Raw genomic sequence first — 24,181 nt, 5'->3', positions numbered from 1 at the left:
TCACTCTCCAGAAACTCAGAGCTCACCAAGAACCTGGCAGCCAATCTTCAAGACCTTTTATCTCTCCTCCTTCTCTGATATCACTGCAATAGTTAGCACTTTCCTTTTTTCTAGTAATCTTACCTGATTCTCAGATTCCAACTGGCTCTTGGGTGAAGGAGGAGGTTGCTTTCAGATCACGCCAATGCCCTTGTTGGAGACTCTCTATGGCTCCCTATCACCCACAGATACAGTCAAAACTCCTCAGCGTGGCAAATAATTATAATAGTGAACAGTAATTAAGAACTTATCTTGTTCCAGGCACTGTTCAAAGCAACACATACATATGTGATCCTCATGCGACCACCTCGTGAGGTATGTGCAATCATTATGCCCATTTTTCAGGCGAGGACACCAAGGCACAAATTAAGGCAAAAATTAAGTGCATTGTCCAAAGTCAAACAGAAAATGAGTAGTAGAGACAGGATCAAGTATTCTCTCTCCCCTAGAAGACTTCCCATGGTCTGGCCCTGGTCTACTTTTCCCATTTAAGCTCCCTGCTCTCACAGGCAGAAGCCATCACCTGCTCCATCTTAACCACCCAATTCTGGGAACATGTTCCTCCCTTGACTTCTGAGATACTCCACTCTCCTGGTTCTCCTGCTTCCATCACAGTGCTCCTTCCCTTCCTCCTCCTCTGCCCTTCCCCTTCTTCCTATGCCCTAAATGCAAAGATTCCCCAATGTTCTGTCCCAGAATCCTTCCCTGCCTGTTCCTCACTCTCTCCTGGGCAATCTTATCCCCTCTCAACTCTCACTTCCACACAACTGCTCATATCTGTATCCCCAACCTGACCATTTTCTAAGGCCCTGTCCTGTATTTCTAATTTTCTTAAGTACTCTCCAGCCCGATACTCAATATACCCAAGATAGAACTCATCATCTTCTCTCTTAAAAGTGCTTCTCCTCCAGTATTCCCAATTTCTATTTGTATTACATTTTAGCCTTAATGTGCTGACATTCTCTTCCTTGCCACATATATTCCTTGAGATGAGGCTGTAGAGTCCGGCTCTGTTGTGTCTGGAGCACCTGTTCCCTCCTATTCACTCCTATGGCTGCATCCATTGTTCAAGCCTTCAACACTTAGTGCCTCTTGCTTGCCTATCATAGACGACTTCTCGCTGTCCCCATGGTGTCAGTCCCTTCCCCTCTCACCCACATGGTGCTGTCTGGTTAACTTCCCCAAAGCACGGCTCTGCTGATGTAACTCCATGTAAAGCATTGAACCTACTAAAAATATTCTAAGTCTAAAACCTTAGTTGGGTGTACAAGGCCTTCCATGATTAGGCCTCAAACTTATCTCCCTTTCCTCCCACTCATAGAGCCTATGTTGCAACCAAACGAAAGAACTGGCCGCTCTCCACCTAGTTGTGCTCTGGTCTGTCCATGCTCTTACCACTCCTTTTCCTGTAAATGCCCTTGTTGCTCTTCTCTGCACGTCAAATACTATCTTGTCCTCCCACAATGCTCAGCAATTCATACCTCCTCCATATAAAGCTCCCTCTGAAGCATCAACCAGCAGATAGATCTGTTCTCCCATAACATCTATTCATACCTCTCCCATATAACTCATCTCTCCAACAGGACTGGTATCCCTGGTGCAGTTCTGTGAGTGATTCATCTTTATAAGTGACACAGCAGCCACCTCAGGGCTTTCGTCCAGTATGTAATTGAATTGAATAAACAATTACCACTTCTGGAAGAGCCTGTTTGTTTTTTTGTGTTTTGTTTAAGATTTTATTTATTTATTCATGAGAGACACAGAGAGAGAGAGAGAGGCAGGGACACAGGCAGAGGGAGAAGCAGGTGCTCCCTGCGGGGAGCCCGATGTGGGGCTTGATCCCCGGACCCAGGATCTGGGATCATGCCCTGAACTGAAGGCTGACGCTCAACTGCTGAGCCACCCAGGTGCCCCAGCCTGTTGTTTTCGGCACAATTGAAAAACAATGCCACTGCACCTAATTGATCGGCTATAATTATATGTCATGTATCCCCTGCAGTATTTTTGTTTTTCTTTTTTTTTTTTTAATTTTTTTTTAAGATGTATTTATGATAGACAGAGAGAGAGAAAGAGGCAGAGACACAGGAGGAGGGAGAAGCAGGCTCCAGGCCAGGAGCTCGACATGGGACTCGATCCTGGAACTCCAGGATCGCGCCTTGGGCCAAAGGCAGGCGCTAAACCGCTGAGCTACCCAGGGATCCTTTTTGTTTTTCTTAAAGGCCGCAATGGTAATACATAGTGTTTCTACAGGCTTTTCCCCTCTGTAGATAGTTAGAAAGTATCTAACTCCACAAAGACGCATGGAAGCAAATATAATAAGCCAAGACTCTCCTACTCAACCTGACCACTCTGCCAGGAACTGGGCTTGTCCAAAGCCTTGTCCAGTCTTCGGCTGTTCCATTTTCATCATTCCTCACTCACACTCAGTTGCTTTTCAAACCATACAGCTTCTTCTTCTTTTTTTTTTTTTTTTTTTTTGGTGCATTTTATATCTTTATTTGATAGTCAGCAGTTGGTTAGTTCTCATCCACATTAACTGTCTGTAGATTTTTGAAAGTGATGACGGATACATAGTTAACCAACATATAGGGCTATTTTGGTCAATCTTCATCCTCATTATGTTTTCTGGACAACCACACAAACAGATACAAAATGGAACATTCCTCCTTATTCCTTTGGCCTAGAGAGCTTTGTTGAGCCTGATGTCCATGCACACATCTGGAGTTCCCATCTTCTTCATGGCAATATTTTGGATCTCTTTGAGTACCAGAGGCGATGCTTCTTGAAACTCACTCAGTGGATGTGCTAGTGAAGGTCGATGGTGTGTTCTCTGGTCACTACCATGTTGAGAGCACAACAGTCCTTCTTTGTGGGAGCCACTCTGCTAGGTCCTGGTTGGAAAGGAAACCACATTCTACAAATTCTCTACTACTATTTCTTACTCCTCTGCTCTTCCTGACACTCTACCTTTGAAGGTATTTTTCCCTTCACTCTTCTCACCCAGCTAATCTGTCTCCCAGCTTACAGTTCATTCTACACATCACTGCTAGGTTCATTTTTCTTAGGCCCAGCCTCAGTCATGTTATTCCCCTTCAGCAGTCCCCAGTGGCCCACCAGACAAAGTATAAACCTCACCAGATGATTTCAGGCCCTGGACCTAAAGTCCAACCTACTAATGTCAGTCTGCGGTTCTTAAAAAGAAAACTACAAACCCAAAATGGAGTCACTTAACATAAAAGTATATATATGTGCATAAGTATATAAAGTATGCCTACACACAATGGAATAGTGGCCATCAAAAAGAATGAAATCTTTTTTTTTTACAATGGCATGGATGGAACTAGAAGGAAATAAGTCAGTCAGAGAAAGACAAATGCCATATGATTTTACTCATATGTGGAATTTAAGAAACAAAACAGGAGTGCCTGGGTGTCTCAGTCCATTAAGCATCTGCCCTCAGCTCAGGTCATGATCTCAAGGTCCTGGGATCAAGCCCCACATTGGGTTCCCTGCTCAGTGGGGAGTCTGTTTCTCGTCTCCCTCTGTACCTTCTTCCAGCCTATGCTTTCTCTCTTTCTTTCAAATAAATAAATAATTTTTTAAAAAGTAAAAAAAAGAAACAAAACAGATGAACATAAGGGATGGGAAGGAAGAAGAAAATAAGACAAAAACAGAGAGGGAGGCAAACCACAAGAGACTCCTAACTATTGAAAACAAATTGAGGGTTGCCAGAGGGCAGGTAGGTGGGGGGACAGTGTAACCAGGTGATGGGCCTTAAGGAGAACATGCAATGTAATGAGCACTGGGTATTGTATGAAACTGATGAATCACTGAATTCTACCTCTGAAACTAATAATACAGTATATGTTAATCAAATGGAATTTAAATTTAAAAAAATTTTAAAGGATGATTTCCTTAGATTATTGGTCTGTTTTTTGTTTTGTTTTGTTTTTTGGTCTGTTCTTAATAAAAACCCGATAAAAGGGGTTTTTCTTTACCTTTAATGTAATCTGCCTAGAAAAACAAAGATTCTACATTTTGTCTTTATCGGATCTTTAATTACTCAGAAGAAAAAAGCTGAGTCTGGGATCCCTGGGTGGCACAGCGGTTTGGCGCCTGCCTTTGGCCCAGGGCGCGATCCTGGAGATCCGGGATCGAATCCCACGTCGGGCTCCCGGTGCATGGAGCCTGCTTCTCCCTCTGCCTGTGTCTCTGACTCTCTCTCTCTCACTGTGTGCCTATCATGAATAAAAAAAAAAAAAAAAAAAAAAAGCTGAGTTTAATATTAAAAGAGCTAAGGGGGTCCCTGGGTGGCTCATGCATTAAGTGCTTGCCTTCGGCTCAGGTCATGATCCCAGGTCCTGGGACTGAGCCCTGTGTAGAATTCCCTGCTCAGTGGGGAGCCTGCTTCTCCACTCCCTCTGCCCTTCCCACAGTTCATGCTCTATCTCAAATAAATAAATTAAATCTTTTTTTTTAATTCTTTAAAAAAAAAAAAGGTGGGGGGCAGCGCCGGTGGCGCAGCAGTTTAGCGCTGCCTGCAGCCCAGGGCATGATCCTGGAGACCCGGGATCGAGTCCCACGTCAGGCTCTCTGTGTGGTGCCTGCTTCTCCCTCTGCCTGTGTCTCTGCCTCTCTCTCTCTCTGCCTCCATGAATAAGTAAAATAAAATCTTAAATTAAAAAAAAAAAAAGAGCTAAGGCTTTTTACAACTATTTAACTTTCTGTATTGGCCCATAAAGTCTTAATGTCACTTCGGTTAAATGGATAACTAAGTACTGTTTCGCGGTGACCTATGATCCTATTTGACCAAGTATTTTAAAGCCCCTTTAGTATCTTTTGATAATTTTCCCAGAATCAAATTCTAAATGAAGTCTTTTGATCACAAACTAACTTTTAAGTTTTCCTGAGGGTTCCTGGAACATTTCAAAAGATTTGATCTCCTCATAAAAGAGAGATATGAAACTAATTAGGCTTATTTGGTATGTTATATTTCATGGGAAACATTATAAAATAAGTGATGCTAACCCTTCGTCGATTATATTTATGTAGATATACATTATGAAAATGAGTGTTCTACAAATTGTATGAAACCTAGAAATTTGAGAAGTCCTAGTATATGCTATCACTTGTAATTCTAGTTATCATCTTGTCAATGACATAGTAATGAACTCTAATCAGACCTTAATGACTTAAATTTTTTTATTTTATTTAAATTCAATTCATTAACATATAGTGTATTATTAGTTCAGTGATTTATCAGGTATATATAACACCCAATGCTCATTACATCACATGTCCTCCTTAATGTTTATCATCCAGTTACCCCATCCCCCCACCCCACCCCTCCAGCATCCCTGTTTGTTTCTTATGATTAAGAATCTCTTGGGGTTTTTTTTAGATTTTATTTATTTATTCATGAGAGATACAGAGAGAGGCAGAGACATTGGCAGAGGGAGAAGGAGAAGCAGGCTCCCTGCAAGGAGCCCGATGTGGGACCCAATCCCGGATCCTGGGATCATGCCCTGAACCAAAGGCAGAGGCTTAACTGCTGAGCCACCCAGGCATCCCTGATTAAGAATCTCTTATGATTGTCTCCCTCTCTGATTTCGTCTTATTTTTCCCTCCCTTCCCCATGATCCTCTGTTTGGTTTCTTAAATTCCACATATGAGTGAAATCATATGATAACTGTCTTTTTCTGATTTACTTATTTCACTTAGCATAATATCCTCTAGTTCCATCCACATCATTGCAAATGGTAAGACTTTTTTTTTTTTAAAGATTTAGGGGATCCCTGGATGGCTCAGTGGTTTAGCGCCTGCCTTCAGCCCAGGGCGTGATCCTGGAGACCCAGGATTGAGTCCCATGTCGGGCTCCCTGCATGGAGCCTGCTTCTCCCTCTGCCTGTGTCTCTGCTTCTCTCTCTCTCTCTCTGTGTCTCATGAATAAATAAATAAAATCTTTTAAAAAAATATTTATTTATTCATGAGACACACACAGAGAGAGAGAGAGAGAGAGGCAGAGACACAGGCAGAGGGAGAAGCAGGCTCCATGCAGGGAGCCTGATGTAGGACTCGATCCCGGGACCCTGGGATCACGCCCTGAGCCAGGTAGATGCTCAACTGCTGAGCTACCTAGATGTCCCGGTAAGATTTCATTTTTGATGGCTGAGTAATATTCCATTGACTATATATACCCCATCTTCTTTGTCCATTCATCTGTCAATGGACATCTGGGCTCTTTCCATAATTTGGCTATTGTTAACCATGACCTTTTTAAGCCATTTACAAACAGTTACTGCTTTACTCAGATGTCTTTACAAAAGCTTCCAGCAAATGTTTCATCTTCAGAGAAATTCATGGAAAGGAATCTGACAAGTACTCTAGAATACAGATTTCTGATAACTTTCAGATCATACAACTGAACTGAGTAAGAATTTCCAAAACTGGTGGGAAAACTGGATTTAAACAGAACAAGAATTAGAATTAATAACATGGGACTAATGAACTAAAGAAGATTATTATAATTTTTATGACTCTTGTTTAAAACATCACTCATTCTCTAAAATTTTGCTTTTTCATATTTTAGGAAAACTTCTCTTTTTCTTGTAACTTACCAAAAATTTGGTAAGATATAGAAATTTACTTTCTCTCCCTACCTAATCCCTCCATAGTTCAAAAGCTCTTGAGTATTCTTTTTATGACAAAATAGTCATTTACATAAATTCAGTGAAAATCTGTTCTCCTTTTAACAGGACACAAGTAGAAAGACTGGTTGTATTACCAAAGCTTTGACTAGAATATCCTATTTTTTTTAAAGATTTTTATTCATTTATTTGAGAGAGAGAGAGAGAGAGCATAAGCGGGGGACAGAGGGAGAGAGAGAAAGAGACTCCCTGCTGAGCAGGAACCCCCCCCCTCCCCCGCTCCAGGATCATGACCTGAGCCAAAGGCAGATACTTAAATGACTGAGTCACCCAGGTGCTTCAGAATATCATATCTTAAAGAGATGGGCCTAGACTCAGATATGATTAGACTTTTTAAAAAAGATTTTATTTATTTATTTGACATAAAGAACACAGGCAGGGGGAGGAATGGGCAGAGGGAGAGGAAGAAGCCGGGCCCCTGATGCAAGGCTCGATCTCAAGACCCTGGGATCATGACCTGAGCCAAAGGCAGACACTTAACCAACTGAGCCACCCAGGGGCCCATGACTAGACACTTTTTGTTTAGCTTCCAATTTTCTTCCATCCTTCTGATTTGGAACAGGTAAGAGCAAAGACTGCCTTTTGAATCTCCTTGGAAGTGACTTTACCAGGTCTTCTTCATTACTTAAAGGGCAGCCAGATTTCAGGGACTTAAACCTTGAAAATGCATCCACAGCTGAAGAAGGCCCCACTTACATCTGGTCCTACACAAGCAGTGGAGACTTCCAAATGAAAGTGAGTAGGAAAATAAGCTGACATTGAGATAGACTGCTTCTCTCCTAAGACATCAGATCAAGACTTCATACTTTAACTAAATATGAAATGCTTTCTTCTTCCCTTTCTTTCCTCTGGTGCTGACCTGGAAAGGCCATGGCTAGGAGTGGAAATCTTCACCTTTCAGACTACTGGATTTGTCATCAAATCTTCTATCTGTCCATTAACAATGCCACGTTACTGGCATTGGTTTGTGCCTTCTCAGAGTTTGCCTCTGTCTGTGGTGATTACCATTCCCCTTGAGTCTATGAATGGCTAAATAGCGTAGCTGGGCGATGCCTCTTAGGGTTTCTAACTGTGTCCCTAATTTTTCACAAGTGAAATAAGACATCTCAATGATCGGTTTCCCTGGATTGACATTATTAAGTTAGAAAAAACCTACCAGGAGGCATTCGTGACTCAGGATTCACTTTCTTTGTCAGAGTCATACTTCCCTGATTAGGAGTAAAAGTAAATGAGAATATGATCAGAAACTTCTCCTTAACTCTTGAAGATATTGCAAAATTTTGCTAAAACAACAGCTGTCCAACAAGGATCCTTAGACTCTCAAAGTTGTTCTTCATAATAAGATAGTCCTTGATTATCTGTTAGCTGAACAAGGTGTCTCTGTTGTGGCTAACACCACATGTGATATCTAGATTAACACTTGTGGGAAAGCTAAAACTCAACTACATAAGATCACTGAATAAGCCACTTGACTTAAAAAGGTGACTCCTTCCATAAAGTCTTTGTTTGACTTACTTGATTTTGATTGGTTTGGGTCCCAGGGACTATGGCTTCAAAGTACACTTCAAACATTGGAAATTATCCTCCTTAAAATAATTATAATAATCTCCCTAGGGATCCCTGGGTGGCGCAGCGGTTTGGCGCCTGCCTTTGGCCCAGGGCGCGATCCTGGAGACCCGGGATCGAATCCCACATCGGGCTCCTGGTGCATGGAGCCTGCTTCTCCCTCTGCCTGTGTCTCTGCCTCTCTCTCTCTCTCTCTGTGACTATCATAAATAAATAAATTTAAAAAATAAAAATAAAAAAAAAATAATAAACCCCCCTAATCTTCCCCCTAAGGGAAAGCAACCTTGCCTAGAATAATCCTTTTCTTTTGTTAATAATTTTCTTGCCCTACCCTCCTTCTATAAAAACCTTCCGTTGTGTACAACTCCTCTGAGCTCCCCTCTACTTGCTAGATGGGAGGATGCCTGACTCATGAATCATTTAATAAAGCCAATTAAATCTTCAAATTTACTCAGTTGAATTTTGTTTTTTTAACAGCTGTGAAAAACTGCAGAATAGTAGTTGAGGGTGGCGCTAATGCCTTAAATTTTTATCACATCTCAAAAAACAATTTTTTTAAATCACATTTCTCACTTAAACTCAAAGTCTGATCAAAAGGGGGGAACGTTAAAAAGAAAACCTCAGGCCCCAAATGGAGTCACTTATGTTAAGATCCCATGTCAGTAAACCATGATTTAATACTGAAGCTAACTACAGTTTCAACCTCCCGAGGAATGCAACCTTTAACCAGCCAAAATGGAATTTCCTGGTCAACACTAGGAGATAATCTCCCATAGACCCTTTCTCCCTTAGGAGGGCAACCTTGCCTAAAGAATGCATTCCTTGCTAAAAAATTTCTTCTTAAAAACCTTTCCTTTTCCAAGCTCAGTGCAGCTCCCCTCTACTTGCTAAATGGGATACTGCCTGATTCATGAATTATTTAATAAAGTCAATTAGATCCTCAAATTTACTCTGTTGAATTTTGTTTTTTAACAGTCAAGTTGAAAAACTCAGTTTCTCCCTCTGGGGTTTTGCTCTTGCCATTTCCTCTACTTATTCACTGAAACAGACATTTATTAAATACCAACTCTGTGCCAAACCCTGGGTAAGGACTGAGGGCACTGAGTAGAACAGTGCCAACCCTTAAGAAACTCACAAAACAAGTAGGGGATATAGAAATAGAAATAACTCACTAAGAAAATGTGGAGAGGACAGGAAGAGAAAGCACCTATTTTTGCCAAAGGTGTAAGGGCAGAGGTAGTGTTAGAAGTGAACAGAAGCTCAGCACACTAAGCAGAATGACAAGAAGTATACCCCAGGCAGCAGGAACAGGAAATGAGAAGGCAGAGAGGTTTGTAAGGCTGGAGATGATGCTAGAAAAATAGTAGGGACCTGATCAGGAAAGCCCTTAATTGGCATGCTTAAAAAATGTAGACTGTGTCCTACATTTTTTCATTCATTCATCTAATAAACATTTATTGAGCACCCACTATGTGCCAGGTACTGTATTAAGTGCTCACCCCTCATTCATTGCTGATGAAAATGTAAAATGGTGCAGTTGCTTTGGCACCTTGAAAACATTATACTCAGTGGAAGAAGTCAGTTGCGAAAGACTATATATTGCATGATTCAATTTATATGAAATTTCTAGAATAGACAAATCTATAGAGACAAAGAGTAGATGAGTAGTTACCTAGGGTTGGGCTGAAGGAGTTGAGGGAAAATGGGGAGTGACTGTGAAAGAGAGTAATAAACATATTCTAAAATTTATTTTGGTTATGATCACACAACTCTGTGAATATATTAAGAGTGACTGAATTGTAAACTTTAAATGTGTGAACTGTGTATGTGACTTAGATCTCAATAAAGCTTTTAAAAAAGTAAAATAAACAATAGACATAATAAATAGGTTAGAAGAGGATATGCACTTTGGAAAAAAGAAAAAGAGCAGAATAAGGGGGATCAAGAAGGCTGGAGAGAGGATAGTTTATAGCATTTAGTTGTCAGAGTAGGCCTCAAGGAGAAAGCAACATCTGAACAAAGATATACAGGAGATGAAAGAGTTAAGCATTCAGTGGATCTGAAGAGGAAGGGAGCAATTAGAAATATAAGAGGCAGATGCCCTAGGACCTAGTGATTAGATGGGGGAGTCCTAGGATGATTTCCATTTTCAAATCCTTGAGATGCAAGCATGGTCAATATATATAGAAAATCCTGGGGGATCCCTGGGTGGCTTAGCGGTCGAGTGCTTGCCTTCAGTCCAGGGCACGATCCTGGAGTCCCAGGATCGAGTCCTGCATCAGGCTCCCTGCATGGAGCCTGCTTCTCCCTCTGCCTGTGCCTCTGCCTCTCCCTCTCTGTGTCTCTCATGAATACATAAATAAAATCTTTTTTAAAAAATTCCAATGGTATTTTTCACAGAAGTAGAAAAAACAATCCTAAAATTTTTAGGGAAGCAAAAGAGACCCTAATAGCCAAATTAATACTGAGAAAGAAGAACAAAGCTGGAGGCATCACACTTCCTGATTCCAAACTATACTACAAAGCTACAGTAATCAAAGAAGTATGTTACTGGCATAAAAACACACAGAGACCAAGGAAACAGAATCAAGAGCCCAGAAACAAACCCACATATACACAGTCAACATATATATAGGATCCAAAAAGACAAGAAATAGTAAGTGTTGGAAAGGATGGGGAACAACCTGAAGGAAGCTGGAAAGAGAGAACAGAAAGCCTGAGTGAAGTCTCAGGGAGATGAGCAACAGTGGGGCCGGGCTCTGCTTAGTGTCTTCACTGAGCTACGTCCTTGGGCTGGAGATGCTGGAGTCCAAACATGACTCTGCAGGGAACACCTACAGAGCCTTTTCTTTACCAACAGTGCAGTCATTGGCCTGTTCTGTCTTGGGGACTTGGTCCTGAGACTATCCACATAAACGACAGAGGTCATCTGGCCATTTCCCAGCCTGAGATCTCCTTCCTCTTCTCCCCATTTAGAGTGAGCTCTTCTCCCAGAGAAGGTTATTTATATTTTTGGGTGGGGCAATGTAAGTATAAGGAAAAAAGGGAAAAGCTAGCAGAAGAGGAAACAAAGGTATAAAAGGATGTAGGGAAGTGGGACATGTCCAGGGGCTCCAAGAAGAAGTAGAGATGGTCTAATCTACACCTAAGCACCCACTAGGTTGTCCCTCCATTGTTCCTCTCTCCCCATTACCAGTCTCCAGATCCCACCCTTCAGCCCAGGTCTTAGTGACAGGGCTCCTTTGAAGCCCCATGAATTATCTCTCCAGTTGTCTTGGAATCTAGGACAACCACAGGGTCCCTAGCCACTGGCATGGATATTAAAAATGTAAGTATCAATCGCGCCCCTGATTGGTTTCTCTACAACCAGGAAACCCTAAAGAAACTAGCAGCGATACTCTTATATCTATCCCTCAGTAGAGCAACCATAAAAACCTGATACAGATGTGAGAAGGAGGGAAGACTAGCAATCCTCAATGTTAGGCTCCCTGCTGTGTGGGCTTCCCTACCTAGCCATTGTGCTTGCTGTGTTCTGAAAACTCTCACATCCCAACCTGGCGATGTTTCAAGCTTCCATGATGTCCCTCTTCAGCAACAGTGCAGAATGTATTCCATTTGTCAGAACATTTTTGGGGGGAGCCTGTTAGTTGATACCAGTGAGACTACCTGCTAATTCCCTGCCTACTTTTCCTTTTCTTCCTTTCTAAGAATCTTTCTGCATGAGTTCCCCTGCCCCCAACCCTAATTTTGTGGATATCATAAAGTCTTGAGCCTGGATGGTGAGACCAGATTACCTGGGTCCAAATTCAGGCTTTACTTGTTTTGTGACCTTGGGTAAGTGAATTAACCTCTCTATACCTGGATGCTCATTTTCAAAATGGGAAAACGACACCTCAGTGATTTGTTGAGTTAAATGAGTTAACACACATAAAACAGTATAAAATTATTAGATATTATTAGCACTATTTTGGTTGTTGTTGTTTTATCAGTGCCATTCTACACCTTTCTCTATGAGTCCTACCTCTTCCTTCAGGCTTTAACAGAAGGAAATTTCACCATGAGAACTCAAACTACCTGGTGCATTCAGCTACCATTTTTTCACAGTACACGAAACTCCATGTGTTGCAACTTCCTTCATCATTTCTACCAGCCCTTTATCCCCATACTAGACAATGCCAGTTCACCCTGACTTTCTTCAATCTCAAGCGGAGGACATATCTCTCTGCAATATGGTGCACAGCAAAATAAGGAGTAGCCTTTATTCCCTCCTTTCAAATCTTCAGACCTGGGTTTGTCTATAGACACCTATCAGTCTAGTCCCTGATGCTATGATGTGTCTATAATCACCACATGGAATCATGGACTGATCCACCACAACATTCTTTCTTCCCATGTTGGACATACAGACTAGGTGGTGCTCAAGTCAATAACTGTTTATCATAATCCGATGTCACTGTGCACCCACTATAATGTTTTAACTGAAAAAAAAAAGCTGACAATGTCAAGTGCTGACAAGAATATGGATCAATCATTTCCATTCAAAGAGCTGATTCAATCAATCTGAAAAAATGGTTTGTCCTTATTTACCAAAAATAAAGATCCACCTTCCCTATACTAATTGATTCCACTTTTAGGTACATTATAACAATGACAACAAAATACGTGCACATGTGCATCATAAGATGTGTTCATAGCAGCATTATCTGCAATAGCCAAAAGCTGAAAACAACCAAATATGTAACAACAGTTAAGTAAGTTGAAATATGTTCATACAATGTAATGCTATATAGTGACAAAAATGAACTACAGCTACACAATTAGATGTATGAATCTCACAAACTTAATACAAAGAGGCAAAATTAATCTATCTTGCTGCAAATCAGATTCCTGATTACCCATGGGGAGGTGGGTGGTGTGAAAGATGGAGCGAGGTTTTACGGGTTGTCTGTGGTGCTGGTAATGTTCTATTTCTTGGCCTGTGTGGCTGTAATAGAAGTATTAATTTTGTAAAAATTCACTGAATTGTCCACTTATGACCTGCATCTTTTTGACTCAAATTAGATAAATAAAATTACTTCTTTGGTTTAAAAAAAAAAAAAGTCTGAAGAAAATTGCCTCTGCATTTGCTTATGAAATTCTTATCCACTTGATGAGATGAGCACTGGGTGTTATATGTTGGCAAATTGAATTTAAATAAAAAATATTTTTAAAAATTCTTATCAAGAACAGCATGCATCTGTACACTATGCAAGACCCCACATAATAAATGCTGTCATGCATTTACTACCAGGAGAGACTTTGTCTTTTCTAAGTAAAGAGTATGCTACTGATTATTTTTAAACTACTTAGTTTTTCATATTATCTTAGAAGTTCAAAGCCAGGGATCCCTGGGTGGCGCAGCGGTTTAGCACCTGCCTTTGGCCCAGGGCGCGATCCTGGAGACCCGGGATTGAATCCCACGTCGGGCTCCCAGTGCATGGAGCCTGCTTCTCCCTCTGCCTGTGTCTCTGCCTCTCTATCTCTCTCTGTGTGTGTGTGAGACTATCATAAATAAATAAAAATTTAAAAAAAAGTTCAAAGCCAAATTTAATTAATGATCAATCAGAGTAATTCTCTTAGCCTTTGTCGACAGCACTTTTTCTTCTCTCTTCTATCACTTTAATTTTCTATTTCTTTTTTGTACTCCACTGGCTATTTATTTTTTAAAACATGGCACACTTCACGAATTTGCGTGTCATCCTTGTGCAGGGGCCATGCTAATCTTCCCTATCACTCCAATTTTAGTATGTGTGCTGCCAAAGCGAGCACTCAATTTGCATTTTAATATCCCTAAGTGTATATATGTCTTTCACTTTAGGTTACCTCAAACTCTTTTTGAAGATGCTGCATCTGTCCAAGAATAAAACTTTAAAAGATTCTCCAATCTCAGCCTCATTCCAAAAACTGACTTCACTCTGCCAAGGGGAAAAAATAAGCAAATACTCCAACAACTGATGCCTTGGACAGGCATTTTTTTAATATCACACTTCATTTCATATCAGTATATAAGATTCCACAAAGAGAAAGGAGAAATGTTACCTGAAGAATTCTTGTTTGGGAATATATGTCAGATTTCAAATACTCCTTGTTTAACTGCCTTTGGAATTTTACTTCTCTGTTTCCTACAGAATTAGAAATTTAACAAGTGGGAAAGAATAATGGGATGATTAAACCGTGTTTACTGGACAAGTGAGAAGAAAGAAAGAAAGAAAAAGAAAGAAAAAGAAAGAAAGAAAGAGAAAGAAAGAAAGAAAGAAAGAAAGAAAGAAAGAAAGAAAGAGAAAAGAAAGAACGAAAGAAAGAATAAATTTACCACTCCCACTACAAAGGGCTTGCTAGAAATGGGAGAAAGGGTGGCTTTGGGGTGGGGGAGTGGGGATTGGCTAAGGCAAGACCCAAACTAGACTGTCAAGCTTCAGCAACACAATTCTCTTGATTTAATTAGAGAAGGCTCCTTTTGCTTACCCACAGTTTCATGAACTTACCTCACAGCTACCAGTATTAACTATGAAAGAGTTGATTTTCCCCACTGTCAAGAATCTTAATTTATAGAACATACCCAGGAGCTCTTATTTGCAAGGATAAAATCACCCCCAACTTTTTTTTTCACCCCCAACTTTTAAACAATACTTTCCCAAACTCCAAAGGACTGAATATTTTTTTAATATTTTATTTATTTATTCATGAGAGACACACTGAGAGAGGCAGAGACACAGGCAGAGGGAGAAGCAGGCTCCCTACGGAGAGTCTGATGCAGAACTCGATCCCAGGACCCCGGGATCACAACCTGAGCCAAAGGCAGATGCTCAACCACTGAGCCACTCAGGTGCCCCAAGAGTAAAGATTTAAAAAGCAGAAAGAATAATGCTGATGAAATGTCTTTCAGGAATGAAAGCTGAAAGATCTTTGCAGAAAATAAAAAAAATCATTATCAAGACCTCTCTCCACACAGACCTTATCTCCTCCCTGTCTCCAACCCAGCACACACACACATATACACACACAGCTTAGGAAAAGTCTAGTCCCGGAGACTTGAGAGGACTTCCTGAATCCCCACGGGGAGTGGCCCCCTCCCACCCCAGTGCTGCCCACCCTCCACCTTATACACTGCTTTCACAACGTCTCCCTCTTGTGGGAAGAGCCGGGACCACTCCACTATTTGAGCTAAGCTTGCAGTTCTCAAGGATGACCAGTGTCATCCTTGCTCAGCTGGACACTCAGTGTCATCCTTGCTCAGCTGGACACGCAGTTCTCAAGGATGACCAGTGTCATCCTTGCTCATCTGTTATAACCAAAACAAAAAGCAGAAAGAAAAGAGCTGCCCTGGCTAACCAGAGCATTTCCCATACTCTTCAGTCCTCCATCCTCCAATTTAAGCTGGAATACTACACTGCAAACCCCTGCTGGAGTAAGGAGTAAGGAGGCTGGCTAATTTTACCAGAGCCCACAAGCCTGCCAACCTGAGATTAGCTGCTTCACACTTGGGATCTAAGCCTTCAAGTAGTCAGACACCTTTCCAAAGAGCTGCAGCTGCTTAGTCTCAGGCCCTGCAGCCAGGATATGTGCCTTTGTGCGTGTGTGTGTGTGTGTGTGTGTGTTAATAACAGCTTTATTGAGACAAAGTTCACACACCATACACTTCACCCTTTCAAAGTATACAGTTTGGTAGGTTTTAGTATATTCACAGGGCATCTCATTTCAGAACACTTTCTTCACCCCAAAAAGAAACCCTGTACTCCTTAGCAATCACCCTTCTTTCTTACCCTAGCCCTAGGCAACCACTAGTCTACTTTCCACGTCCATGGATTTGCCTATTCTGAAAATGTCACATACATGGAATTACACGATACATGGCCCTTTATGACTGGCTCCTTTCATGTAGAATGGTTTCAAGCTTCTTCCACACAGTAGTGTGTATCAGTATGCAGTACTGTAATTTGTTAAGAAATATACATTTGGTCTTTCAGATGACCAAAAACATATTTTTCATAAATGTTTGGTCTTCGTCAATGTTTCTGGCTCACAGGTCCCAAAGCCCTTAGAATTTCCTGAGGGATGAGAGCAACGGGAGCATCTTTCCTTACATTGTTTGGCCTTTTCTCCTCAGTCCCTGAAATTACTTCAGAGTCAAGAAGGTAAAGTGGGTATACTGTTATTCCTAACAACCCCCTTTCTACCACAACTGGGTTAATGTTAATGCGGTGATTTTTGAAAAGCACTTCATTGGCTGCCAGGGGAGCCAACCAGGAGTAGAAGGTTGGGATTTTTTCAGTCCCACTCCCAGACCTTCAGGGAGAAAGAAGGGGCCAGAGATAGTTTAATCACCAAAGGTCAACGATTTAATTGATTGTGCCTATATAATGAAGCTGCCGTAAAACCCAAAAAGGGCAAGGTTCAGGGAGTTTCCAGGTTGGTGAACACATGTAGATTCGATTCAGGAAGAATCTGGAGAGGGCATGGAAGCTCCATGCCCTTTCCCACGTACCTTGCCTTATGTATCTCTTCATCTGGCTATTGATTCATATCCTTTGTAATAAATTGGTAATCTAGTGAGTAAATGGGTTTCCTGAGGTCTGTGAGCAGCTCTAGAAAATTAATCAAACCCAAGGAGCGATCTGTGGGACACTGATTTGTAGCCAGTTGGTCAGAAGCACGAGTGACAAGCTGGGCTTGCAATCAGCATCTGAAGCGGGGCAGTCTTAAGTGATTGAACCCTTAACCTACAGAATCTGATGCTACCTCCAGGTAGATAGTGTCGTAATGGAGTTGAATTGTAGGACACCCAGCTAGTGTCTAAAGAATTGGTTTGGATATGTGGGAAACACTCTGTACCCACATTGGAATGGGAATCAGCATCCTCTCACAACTCTCCTCCCTTGGCTCTTATGAAATCACCCTCTCCCAGCTCTTTTCTGCTTCTATTCCTATTCATTCACATTGTCTTTTGCTGGCTCCTCTTCCTTTTCCAAGTTTCTAAAGTCAGTATCTTTAAGAGTTCTATCCTGGCCTTTCTTCTCTTCTCATTGAACACATCCTCAGTAATCATCGCCTTCAACTATGATCTTCAGTCCGGATGACTCCTGAGATTTAGCTCCTCAAATCCAAATGCCCGCTAGACATCTTCCACTGGGTTCACCGATACATTCCATAAACAGAGTTCCTATTGTGAGCTAGGGATTAGAGGTGAGTAAGTAGACATGATATTTGAAATCTTAGAATTTACAATCTAAGCAGAAAAAACAGACATTCAATATATAATCCCACAAATAAATATATCATTACATACTGATGGGAACTATGAAAGAAAAGCACAGGGTGCTTAGGGAGTATCACAGCAGTAACTCTCCAAAACTGTAATAATGATGCTTCGTTGCAATCTGGTCCTCCTCATTTCCTTTTTCTTTTCTTTTCTTTTTTTTTTTTAAGATTTTGTTTTATTTATTTATTCATGAGAGAGAGAGAGAGGCAGAGACACAGGCAGAGGGAGAAGTAGGCTCCATGCAGGGAGCCCAACGTGGGACTTGATCCTGGGTCTCCAGGATCACGCCCTGGGCTGCAGGCAGCGCTAAACCGCTGCGCCACTGGGGCTGCCCTGGTCCTCCTCATTTTCATCTTATTTCCTATCCCTAAATCTAATCCACTCAACAAATGTAATGAGTTCACACTAGGTGCCAGACAACCCCCTTCTCTCCAGCTGACCAAGCCTGAAGCCTGAGAAATCATCCTAGACCACTTCCTCACTCCCACACCCAATCAATATTAATTCTACCACCTTAAGTCAGTTATGTCCACCCAATCCCCTCCATCTACACTTTACTGTCTTAGTTCAGGCCCCAAGTATTTGTCACCTGGATTCCAGCAACAGTTTCTGGGGACTGCTCTGCCTCTGGTTGCTCTCTCCCCTCCTATCTGCCCTCCTCAGAGCTCCAGAATTTATTTCTAAAACACAACTTTGTTTATGCCTCTCTCCTGCTTAAAAGACTTCCAAGGCTCCCCACTGTCTTCCCACCAATCCAAATTCCTGTGGAAGAACAAGGCTTGATGTGTTTCCATTTGAATCTGTCATCCTTTATTTTATGCAGTCTGCGAAGAGAAAGCTAGACCCAAAGAGTACGTAGCTTCATGACTAACATGAAAACCTGGGATCCCTGGGTGGCGCAGCGGTTTGGCGCCTGCCTTTGGCCCAGGGCGCGATCCTGGAGACCCTGGATCGAATCCCACGTCGGGCTCCCGGTGCATGGAGCCTGCTTCTCCCTCTGCCTGTGTCTCTGCCTCTCTCTCTCTCACTGTGTGCCTATCACAAATAAATTAAAAAAAAAAAAAAAGAAAACCTACACAATATGCACACTGGCGGATTACTTATCAAAAAACTGATGGGTTAATTTACAGTTTAGATGAAAAAAAATCAATTTTATATATGAAATCCAGTGTAGAGATTAAAAAAAAAACCTGCATGTTTAATATGTTAATATATAATATATCGGCTTTATGGTCATCATTTGCTTTGTAGTTAGAAGAAGCATCCAAACTAAAACTTTGCTCTTAACAATTATGAAGGTTCTCTTTATTATTTTTCAGTAGTTCATGATAACAAGAGACAAAATCTATCATAATTAAACTTAAATATGACCTTGGCCACAACTAGATAAGTCTCTATTATGATCTTGCATCATCAGAACACATTCTCTAAACTTCTTTTTACCTTATTAAAGAGGAAAACAACTGGTGCAGAGGTATTTCTTTTTTTTTTTAATTTTTATTTATGGGACACCTGGATGGCTCAGCAGTTGATCGTCTGCCTTAGACTCAGGGCGTGATCCCATCTGGGGACCAAGTCCTGCACTGGGCTCCCTGTGAGAAGCCTGCTTCTCCCTCTACTTAGGTCTCTGCCTCTGTGTCTCTCATGAATAAATAAAATCTTTTTAAAAAGAAGAGGAAGGGTAATGACGACTTCTCCTTTAAAATGTATTTATTTATTTGACAGAGGGAGAGAGAGCACAAGCAGGGGAAGCAGCAGAGGGAGAGGGAGAAGCAGGCTCTCCACTGAACAGGGAGCCTAACTCTGGAGCTCGATCCCAAGAACCCGGGATCATGACCTGAGCCAAAGGCAGATGCTCAACCAACTGAGCCACTCAGGTGCCCCGAGTATTTCAAATGTTCAACTTACTCATTTCAACAAGATTATTTACTCTAGGGACACCTGGATAACTCAGCGGTTGAGCGTCTGCCTTCAGCTCAGGCCGTGATCCCGAGTTCCGGGATCAAGTCCCACTTTGGGCTCCATGCATAGAGCCTGCTTCTCCCTCTGCCTGTCTCTGCCTCTTTCTCTCTGTGTCTCTCATGAATAAATAAAATAAAATCTTTAAGAAAAAAAAGATTATTTACTCTAAGACGGCTCATCAAATTTTAATATGATCAATATTTTATCTTAATTTTAACCAAAGCAGAATAAAAACAAAAGATAAATCATTTCTATTTCCACATGCAATGCTCTAGCTATGGCTTGCCTCTTAGCTCCACCTCTCATCAGGCCTTCCCTTCAAGTCTGAGTCTGAGCTCTGTCCATATGGAACTCAAGCAGTTTCTGGAAAGTGCCATGCCATTTACAATTTTGTGCCTGTGTTCCCTGTACCAATCCTACCCAATTCTTAAGGAAAATGCTGATACCTATAGACAGCTGGGTTATAAATACACCTATAACACTTCATTACATTTTTTTTTAATTTTTATTTATTTATGATAGTCACACAGAGAGAGAGAGGTGCAGAGACACAGGCAGAGGGAGAAGCAGGCTCCATGCACCAGGAGCCCGACGTGGGATTCGATCCCGGGTCTCCGGATCGCGCCCTGGCCAAAGGCAGGCGCCAAACCGCTGTGCCACCCAGGGATCCCTCATTACATTTTTTGATTTGTGTTTATTGCCCCTATTAGGTTATAACTTTCTCAGAAACAAAAACTATGTCATTAATTTTTTTCGCCCTACAATCTAGCTAAGTGCTCAACACAAATGTTCATTAACTATCTGTGGATCTATCAATCAAATAGATCATCCTTTATATGTTAAAAACATCCGAAATAACAAGAGTCGAACTAGAAAGGAAGTCATGAAGTAGGTGTCCAAGTCTGCAAATAATTTGCGGAGACCTAGGATTGATGGATTACCCAAAGAGGATGATGGTAGATGTATGTAGTAAAAGAAAACAGGATGGCAGACGGTTTATGGCTTGAAGGACAAAGGGGTTTTGCACCTTTGTGGATGAAAGCACAAGGGGAAACCAACTGAATGGCAATACTGCCTCCCAGTGGCACCTAAAATAACAGCCTCTAAAGCAGGGCACTTTTACAGAATAACAACTTTCTGATAGAGTGTGGTTGTGGCCTAAGAACTGTGCTAGGGACTTCTCACTTTATTTCACTTAATTCTGACAACAACTCCTTGTAGAGACACAACATGTAGCTTAGCAGTTAAATGCAGAGAGCTTTCTGGCTTTCCCAACATACTAGGTGGTGTGACCTCGGACCAAGAATTTAAGTTCTCTGCATATTTCCCCATCTATAAAATAGGATAATACTACTATCTACCACATAGGGTTCTTATGAGGGATAAATTTTTTAAAGTAGGCTCTATGCCGAGCGTGGCTCAATGAGCCTGAACTCATGACCCTGAAATCAAGACCTGAACTGGGATCAAAGTCAGACTCTCAATGGACTAAGATATCCAGGTGCCCCAATTAAGTTCTTTTTTTTTTGTTTTTAACAATCCTATACATTACTCAGTGGTCACCATAGTAAGTGTAGTCACCGTCTGTCTCCAAACAGTGTTATTACAATCTTATTCACTATTGGGACGCCTGGGTGGCTCAGTGGTTGAGCATCTGCCTTTGGCCCAGGGCATGATCCCGGAGTCCTGGGATCGAGTCCCGCATCGGGCTCCCTGCATGGAGCCTGCTTCTCCCTCTGCCTGTGTCTCTGCCTCTCTCTCTCTCTGTATCTCTCGTGAATAAATAAATAAAATCTTTTTTAAAAATCTTATTCACTATATTCCCTATGTTGTACTTTTCATTTCTGTGACTTCTTTATTTTATAACTGAAGTTAATACTTCCTAATCCCCTTTATCCATTTCACCCATCCCCCTACCCACCTCACCTCCAGCAACCACTATTTGGTCTCTGTATTTAAGAGTCTGGGTTTTTTTTGTTTGTCTCTTCATTTTGTTTCTTAGATTCCACATATGAGTTAAATAATAAGGTATTTGTCTTTCTCTGTCTCACTTATTTCACTTAACATAATAGTCTCTAGGTCCGTTCCTGTTGTTGCAAATGTCAAGACCTCACTCTCTTTTATGGCTGAGTAATATTCCTCTGTGTGTGTTTGGGGGGGTGAGGTGATATCACATCTTTGTCCATTCATCTATTTTAGATACTTGGCTTGCCTACATATCTTTGCTACTGTAAATAATCTACAATAAACATAGGGGTGCACATATCTTTTCTAATTAGTGCTTCCATTTTCTTTGAGTAAATACCCAATCATAGAATTACTTGATCATAGGGTATTTCAATTTTAATTTTTTGAGGAAAGTCCATACTGTTTTCCACCAATTTACATTTCCACCAATAGTCCACAAGGGTTCTTTTTCCTCCACATCCTCACCAACACCTGTTATTTCTTGTCCTTTTAATTTTACCCTTTCTGACAGGTGTAAGGGAGAAAAATAAATTCTCAAAAGGGTACTTGACAGCATAGCGAATGCTATATAAATAGTAGCTATTATTATTCCCTTTTTCTGATGAGAAAATCAATGTTAAATAAATTGAGTACACAGTAGTAACTTAAAAAAATATAACTTCCTGGGATCCCTGGGTGGCGCAGCGGTTTGGCGCCTGCCTTGGCCCAGGGCGATCCTGGAGACCCGGGATCAAATCCCACGTCAGGCTCCCGGTGCATGGAGCCTGCTTCTCCCTCTGCCTGTGTCTCTGCCTCTCTCTCTCTCTCTCTCTCTGTGTGACTATCATAAATAAATAAAAATTTATATATATATATATATATAACTTCCTTTGCTTTTTTCCCTTACATCTTAGCTCTCTCAGGTGTTGTGCTCCTTAGTGGTTCTGAAATTCAAACAGGGGACTCTCAAATATTCCAAAGAAGTCAGTTCCTAAAGGCAGCAACGCAAAAACTGAGAAACCTCCATTAAAAAGTCCAGAGGGAGGGGAAGCCCGAGTGGCTCAACGCTTGAGTGTCTGTCTTTGGCTCAGGTGGTGATCAGGAGTCCTGGGATTGAGTCCCATGTTGGGCTCCCCTCTGCCTATGTCTCTGTCTCTCTCTGTGTGTCTCTTATGAGTTAATAAATAGAATATTAAAAAAAAAAAAAGTCCAGAGAGAGACGGCTCTGGAAAAGAGCACTCCCTATGGCACTCTTGCCTTTCTTATTAGAGAGAAGATCTTCCCAGTAACAAAATTCACCCTACTCAAAACAAGATGCATAAGGATTGTGAAAATCAACTAACTTTGTGCACGAAATTAGATTTCAAGGAATATTCAAATAAGTATGATCTGCCCAGAGTCTATTTTTGACCACTTTGCCCACAGAAGCTAAAAGACTGTGATCATTTTCGAGATTAGGCTAATAGAGACTCTATTCTCTCCTTGTTCTTCTACTGTTACTGCAAACATAAAATTCATGAAAATGATGGTTTTCAAGTAACATACTTTGTAATTATAGACTTCCCACCCCACTCCACATTTGCAATGAGGTGTATCTTTACCAGGTAAGATTGATTGGCAGATCGGCACGTTAGTAGCAGACTCCTTTCAAAGCTCTCCATGATTCTGCAAGATTTCTCTAATTCAGATTTTAGGATTCCTGGGTGTTCTATTTGAGAGACTGAGTATACAAACAGTGGCCATATGTAAAGACAGAAGTTTGAGGAACCCTGGCTGGCTCAGGTGGAAGAGCATGCAACTCAGGGTTGGGAGTTCAAGCCCTATGTTGGGTGTAGAGTTTACTTAAAAACAGAACCCTGACCTACAACCTGAAGAAGCCAACCCAGAAAACCAATCCCCCTATCTATAATAAACACCTCAGGAAGCCAGCCTGCTGTAAGTTAGACTTGCAGAAGTCAGATCACTGTCTGTAGTAATAGTCCAGGAAGCCAAACAATAGCCCCTATAACAACTGGCCCCAAATGGCCAGCCCTTGATTAATAAATACCAGCTTCCCTAAATTTTGTGGCCACTTCCAATTTAGGACCAACCAGATAAAGTCAAATATGTGTCCCTACTCCTGGATAGCCCAACTACAGCTTTCCCATTGCAAACAGCCTTGAATCGAGGTATACCTGAAACCTCCCCTCCCCCCACTGTAAAGCTTTCCCTTGCCTCTGCCCGCCTTTGAGTCTTTGCCAAAACTCCAGTGTCTGCAGCTGACCCCTTGCCATATAGCAAACTCTGAGTAAATAGGCTTTGATTTTCTTATTTGCTTGGTCTTCGTTTATTTCCACATATTAGACCTAGTAATTCTATGAAGAATTAATTTCCAAACCCTCTTTAAAAGATACTGGCTTACACTGTTTAAATGCGTTATTTCTGAAACATTCATAAAGTTAGCGGGGAACATCATTTCTTACTTCATCTTAGCACCTACTTCCAGAAGCCCAAGGGCTCACCTTTCTGCACGGGATCCCTCCCGGAACGGAAGCGGCTTTCCTCTGCCCACCAGAGCAGCCGAGTTTAGCGAGGCAGCTGATTCGCTGAGATCCCGCCGGCCCAGGCCAACCCCCAAGAGGGAACTACAATTCCCAGAGGCCCTTGCAGAGGCCGGGGCGTG

The 24,181-nt window shown here is 41.5% G+C and overlaps 1 protein-coding gene and 1 non-coding gene across 6 annotated transcripts in view; both read right to left on the bottom strand.

Moving 5' to 3' along the window:
• HSD17B6 (hydroxysteroid 17-beta dehydrogenase 6) overlaps positions 1-24,181 on the bottom strand; it is a 67,669-nt gene that overhangs the window by 16,662 nt on the left and 26,826 nt on the right. The window contains exons 1-2 of one of the 5 annotated variants that reach the window (XM_049115698.1): positions 24,021-24,141; positions 2,380-2,930 (exon numbers count right to left, since the gene is read on the bottom strand). The exons of 1 other annotated variant lie outside the window; for it this stretch is intronic. In XM_049115698.1, the coding sequence (XP_048971655.1) occupies positions 2,380-2,449 (70 nt within the window). In that variant the 5' untranslated portion in view covers positions 2,450-2,930; positions 24,021-24,141. Of the gene's footprint in view, positions 1-2,379; positions 2,931-7,902; positions 7,955-14,390; positions 14,474-24,020; positions 24,175-24,181 lie in introns of those variants that run through there. 3 more of the 5 variants (XM_025476932.3, XM_035696333.2, XM_025476934.3) reach the window with 3 other exon arrangements.
• LOC112678066 (U6 spliceosomal RNA) lies at positions 14,016-14,120 on the bottom strand. The gene has a single exon (XR_003147358.1). It is a non-coding gene; the product is annotated as a U6 spliceosomal RNA (small nuclear RNA).

Source organism: Canis lupus, chromosome 10 (assembly GCF_003254725.2).
Source record: "Canis lupus dingo isolate Sandy chromosome 10, ASM325472v2, whole genome shotgun sequence".
Taxonomy (NCBI): domain Eukaryota; kingdom Metazoa; phylum Chordata; class Mammalia; order Carnivora; family Canidae; genus Canis; species Canis lupus.
This window is presented reverse-complemented; position numbering and strand designations above follow the sequence as displayed.